The sequence below is a fragment of the Cynara cardunculus genome (assembly GCF_001531365.2).
Source record: "Cynara cardunculus var. scolymus isolate 2C chromosome LG 1, CcrdV1, whole genome shotgun sequence".
Classification (NCBI taxonomy): domain Eukaryota; kingdom Viridiplantae; phylum Streptophyta; class Magnoliopsida; order Asterales; family Asteraceae; genus Cynara; species Cynara cardunculus.
In genome coordinates, this window is record NC_037528.1 from 20,791,696 (window position 1) to 20,797,695 (window position 6,000).

Below are 6,000 nucleotides of genomic sequence, written 5' to 3' on the forward strand. Positions count from 1 at the left end.
TTGTAATATCATGAAACTTGAAAGCCTATGGGAAAGAAGTCATAGACATGCTTTTTGTCATTTGACAAAGACATTCAAAAATGGAGTGTGTTTGGCAAAAACGGTCTTTGATTAAGTTGCATGTATAATTTTAAGATAAATTGATGTTCGTTTGTTGTGTTGAATAACCAAACTGAATTTCAAAAGTGACTATCGAATAGTAATTAAAAAATAAATGTTTAGTAAAAGAATGTTGAGTGATTGACTTTGAATGGTAGAAATTGTCAATTACAGTGTTTTTTTAATAAAAACAAACTGATCTAACATGAGGTGACTATGGTTTAACAATGCATGTCTTCCATTTAATTTCCAAGAAGTTGATATCAGAAGGGTATGAAGGCAAAATTGTCGGCTGAATGTATACAACATCCCACAATCGGTTGAGCGAATAAGTCATCATATGTTTCATTAAGCCACAACCTCATAGGCGGACTTGTAGTGGTGGGTATTATTTTGCCACCGAAGGGTAAAATTTTTAGGTTTGTTAACGGTGCTACCGTATCGTTTTGGAAGGTGCTACCGTATTTTTCCTGAAATTCAAACAGTGCAACTAAAACCCAAACAAAATAAAGCCCAAATAAAATGCAAATCTCAATTAACATCTCCAAATTGCAAACTGTAAGCCCAAAAAATAGATTAATCAAATAAAGATAAGTAAGCCCAAATAAAGTGTAATGGTCCAGTGGACTGCAATATGCAACACAGCAACAACCTTAAGGCTTAAAGCCCTAAGGCCTAATTCCTAAAGCCCTAAAGCATATAAAGTATACCTGGTGCGACCGTGTGAGTGCGAGACGCGAGTGAGCGTGAGCAACGACGAAGGATCTTGAGCGAGTGAGCATGAGTGACAAGCCGACAACCAGGCCACTAGGGACAGCAAGAACGAGAATGAGAAGAGAATCGATTCGATTTTGGAACGAGTCTTGAAGTTTAAGACTCGGTACTGACTCAGACTCACTCCCCGCTCGGACGATTCAGAATCGAAACTCACTCGAACGATTCTCACTTGATGAGTCTTGATCTCTATTTTCAGATTTACCCATTTTAGGTATACATTTTTACTCTTATTCAGTTAATCTTAGACTTTTAGTTGATTACTTACTTTACTTGATTAGTGATTACTTAAGTTAACGCTTGAAAATACAAAATACAAATTGAGTTACTGTCTTACTGAGTTACTGACTACTGATTTACAAAATACAAATTGTGAAATTGATCAATGTTTAGTTTAGTTGATGATGTTTAGTTTTCATATGTTGATTAGATTTAATAATTTACATTACTCATTACTGATTACTTATTATTGCTTTCATTACTTAGATTTACATAACTCATTCATTATGGAAAAAAATTTGAAACGAAAAGCTTCATCATCAACCGGTAATAATGATGCATATAACAATGTGATTGATGTTAACGATCTTCCTTGGGATCCATCAGAGAGACCCAAAAACGAATGAAGCCCTTAGTAATGTGTAATATCGAATTGGTGATGATTTTTTGAGTTCTGCCCTCATTTGCCTCATAGAAAAGGAAGCCCTTACTATTGTTAAAAACGAAGATGCCATCGATCGTTTCCAAAAGAAGAAGACACGCCGATGACAAATTTAGGAGTTGTTTCTCAACATACTTTTTGTAATTATTTTTAGGTATATATTGACCGTTTTCAAAAGATGAAGACGCGTCGGGTACAAGTTTAGGAGTTGTTTATCGGTACTATAAAAATCATATATTTCGTAATTATTTTTAGATGTATATTATATTATATTAATTATATGGTGCCACAGTATGAAATTTTCTGGGTCCGTCCCTGCACAACCTAACAACTTTATATATCTTACCAAATAAGACATACATCACATATAACCCACTAAGTGGTTATCGAACAACCCCTAAGTTAGTTAAAGTGTCACAAAATGGTATCAAAATCGATCTTTGTATCATCAAGATGATAAGACAAAATGGGTCTCTGAAAAAGTGTTTGTAACATCTTAGACGTATCACATATCATCAATAAAACAAATGGCCGATTACTATGTTATGTGCATAAAACCGTAACTTGGTAAATTGTTAACGACGTTTATTGTTATTTAAGATGTTTGTAAGTCGTCACTGCCTCGAGGAACAGGGTGATGTCGAATAACTTGGAAGGACCATTTACGTTCAATATCATAGTAAAAGGGTAAAACATGTCAATTATGGAAAATGAAGAACAAAACGCCAAAGTACCATAACGCTTATATACCGTAGTGACGACTGACGAGAAGATGCGCAAGATTCACATCTCAGAGAATGATAAATCAGGAAGGAAGTGACCGCCATAAATTCCTTCCCAAGAGAATAATTTTGGTGCGTCACGGCGAAAGCGAAGGAAATCGAGACGGTTCAGCCTACTCCACAATTCCCGATCACAAGATCGAACTTACCCAACAAGGCATAGCACAAGCAAAACATGCCGGAGCCCAGATCCGCAGTGTATTATCCGATTCCGATGGTCTTCTCGACAATTGGAAGGTCTACTTCTATGTATCACCCTACACACGAACACGTTCGACGCTCCGGGAGATTGCAAGGTCGTTCCCGAGGAAGTGCGTGAATGGGGTTAGAGAAGAATGTAGAATTAGGGAACAGGATTTTGGGAATTTTCAGGTTACCGAGAAGATGAACGTTATTAAGGATACTAGACAGAAGTTTGGTAGATTTTTCTATCGATTTCCTGAGGGCGAGTCTGCAGCGGACGTTTACGATCGTGTTTCTAGTAAGCCTTCTATTCATCGCATTTGATATGCATTTTTTGCCGTAAGATTGTCTGAAATCTTCTCCGTCCCGATGGAATTTCCTTTTGATCTTCAAAATTAGCTAGTATTTTTCAAATTAATCCCAAACGTTTATATCAATTGATCACTAAAAGTCAAACATGAAATTCAGTTCTGGGCGGAAGAGTATCTTTCTGGTTTTTCGGATTTGTTTTACATCTCTCGCATGAATATGGACTGATTTTCGAAATTCTTTGACTGGTATGAGCTATAACGAGATGTTGAACCATAATGTCCCTCTAGAATTCATGATTTTTGGTGATCATTGCATGTCATGAGTTGTTGAAGATCTACCTTTTGCTAAATAGTTGGTCAACTTAAGCATCAAGTTTGCAGCTTCAATGGTATTCAACCTGTAAATTGGGTGGTAAAACCTTTGAAGTCTCGAAATCATAATTCCCCCCTTCGCCTTTGGGAAAGAATTATTTTGATCAATTAGACTTAATTTACCATAACGGGATTAGTTTACACCATAATCTTGATCTATCCCCTGCTTTGGACTTTCTTGATTTCATAGATTTACATTCGGCTTCTGAGAGAATCCTCTGTTTGATCCTATCAATCCTAATATATCTACCACAAGCTGCCTCCATCTTGTGAAAACTGCAAATGTTTCCATTCTAAGATATCCTATATTATGGAAACACAAATGAGTTGAAGATGAGAAAGACTGATCCATTGTTGTTCTGTATTCTAGTAACAAGTACAACAAAGTTTGAATTGATCAAAGTTTCTAACTCGAAGCTTGTCTTCTCCCTTGAAGGTAGTTTAGTAGTCTCCATTTTCAATCTCTCGTCAATGTGTTCTGCGAGTCAAACATTGCCATTTTTGATGGGGTACAGGGAGAGATAAAGTAATAGTAGAGCAAGAAACAAGAAACACCCTTCTTGAGCAAAACCAGGACGGAAAACTTTCCATGAAATTCTTGAAATCTGGGTCGAGAGAGATCAAATTCAATGTGTTGAAAAACACGATAGATCTCCTTTGACTCAAATGTTCAAACGCCGTTCTTGACTACCACATTGGTCTTTTTACCTATCTCAGTGGTTGTACCCATGGATTTGTACTTGTAGTATCCAGTGGCACATTATGACTAAATAGAAGCACACTTCTTTCTGCATCATCACACGATTAGAGCATGGTATCATATATAATCACTCGTAAAGCTATTAGGAAGAAGCTTTGATTGGATCACACAACAGTTTTGAGACTTTGAGCCAGTGAGTTCACAAAAAAAAAAAAAAAAAAACAATTAGGCCTCATTGTCAACCAAACCAGTAACTATCGTACGTCTTTGGTTCTGGGAAAAAGTATATACGAACCAAAACGATGGTTGCACTTTAAGGCCAATCAGTTTCAGGTCTAGCTGATAACAACTCTAGTAGCAAAAGCTTCTGCTTTTACTTAGAGTGAACCTTAAGGACCAGGGTGGTTGGCAATGGCTAGGGTGCTGGTAGATCAAGTACAGGGTGCCCCCGTCTCAAGAAATTGCAGCATTTAACTTTTAACACAGTATTAGGAGAGTATTTATTTGCAAATTGTCTAAAATGACATAAATTTAAAAGGGAATCTTGTGGACTCATATCAACAACATTAACTTTCTGTAACAATGACCATGGTAGATATTCCTTGACTTGAAAACTTCCCAAAAAATGGAACCTTACACTTTACAAATAAATATTGAGGGGACTGAGTATGTTGTTGGGGGACGTCAATTGGCAAATAAAGGCTACGCCTTGGTGCTCCTCCCCATTGGTCATCAGTTCGAGTCTCCTCAATGGACCAAGTCTCCTCTGGCATCCAAGTCGAAACTAATTTCAAATACACAAGTATTCGTGGTAATAATGCATGATATTTATGATGAACAATATTCATAATTATTCAAGGATAATTATCATGAATAATACATGAAATACTTGGTTCTCAAGTTCTTAAAATATTTATGACTCCTTGAACCACCTCCCCTAGCAGGTATAATATGTGTTCCTTCCGGTGCAGAATGTTATGGTAAATCGTTTTTCACTGAACTAAGGCTTGTCGAATTAACCCTTTGCAAAGTGCACCAAAAGCCGTGTACCATATATCCCCTTCAACCCCCACGAAAACCATAGAGCCTTGGTGCACCAATCTTGCGGTTGTATTGACACGTAACCAAAGCCAAAGATGGACATTGGTTCCTTAAATCACACAACCATTGGATCCCGTTGTTCTTTCTGACCATTCTTCAAAAAGTGCAGGTTTTCTGGAATCTTTATGGAGAGACATAGACATGAACCGGCTCCACCACGACCCTTCAAAGGACCTAAACCTCATCATAGTCTCACACGGGCTCGCATCACGGGTCTTTTTGATGAAGTGGTTCAAGTGGACGGTCGAGCAATTCGAGTATTTACACAACTTTAGCAACTGTGAGTTCCGAGTCATGCAGTTAGGCATGGGTGGTGAGTACAGCCTAGCCATTTACCATTCCGATGAAGAGATGCAGAAATGGGGAATGTCGCCGGAAATGATCACGGGGCAGAAATGGCGGGCCCACACTACAACGGGCGCTTTAGAGAAAATTCCATGGTATCTTGACGTTTTCTTGGATCATGTGACCGATGATGGCAATGACAAGGATAACAGTGTGGACAAGAATGGTTCTTGAAAGTCGCTACAGCTTTAGCCAACATGTAAGAAGATGGTCAGAATGTTTGTTGACAGTGTACTTGGCACTCAGTGGTGGTATGCACCATCTCCATCTAGTCTTGATATACATTCCCACAGCAATTTTGGTGTCAATTATTCGTTTCTTGTAACGATTGGTATTATACGTATTTAAATAAAAATGTATATGTATCGATTAAATGTTTAAAGTATTGTTTACTAGATGAATTTGGGACCGTTTATGAAGCGCTTACTCAATCATCTGAGCATGGTAAGGATCGCAGGTATTTTCAATCCGTTAATAACCTGATTAAATCTAATCCGTTAAACCGTTAAATTGCTGATTAAGATGGTTGAAATTGGGTTGGCCTAACTTAATCCAACCCAACCTTCCATTAATATGTATAACTTCGATAAATTTTTATTTATATCTGTATATAATATGCTAGCATATTATATACAGATATAAATAAAAATTTATCGAAGTTATACATATTAA

General features: G+C 37.2%; 1 protein-coding gene across 1 annotated transcript; it reads left to right on the forward strand.

The window, feature by feature from the left end:
- The first annotated feature begins 2,314 nt into the window (after positions 1-2,314).
- LOC112516566 (phosphoglycerate mutase-like protein AT74H) lies at positions 2,315-5,730 on the forward strand. Its single transcript, XM_025123684.1, has 2 exons — positions 2,315-2,797; positions 5,093-5,730. Exons 1-2 carry the CDS (start codon positions 2,332-2,334, stop codon positions 5,500-5,502), a joined length of 876 nt encoding a protein of 291 aa, XP_024979452.1. The 5' UTR covers positions 2,315-2,331; the 3' UTR covers positions 5,503-5,730.
- The last annotated feature ends 270 nt before the right edge of the window (positions 5,731-6,000 follow it).

Bases quoted from the DNA above. Each gene is read 5' to 3' on its own strand.
- LOC112516566 (XM_025123684.1), top strand. From the start codon at position 2,332: ATGATAAATCAGGAAGGAAGTGACCGCCATAAATTCCTTCCCAAGAGA. The intron at 2,798-5,092 runs GTAAGCCTTCTA...CAAAAAGTGCAG, and splicing joins CGTTTACGATCGTGTTTCTA to GTTTTCTGGAATCTTTATGG.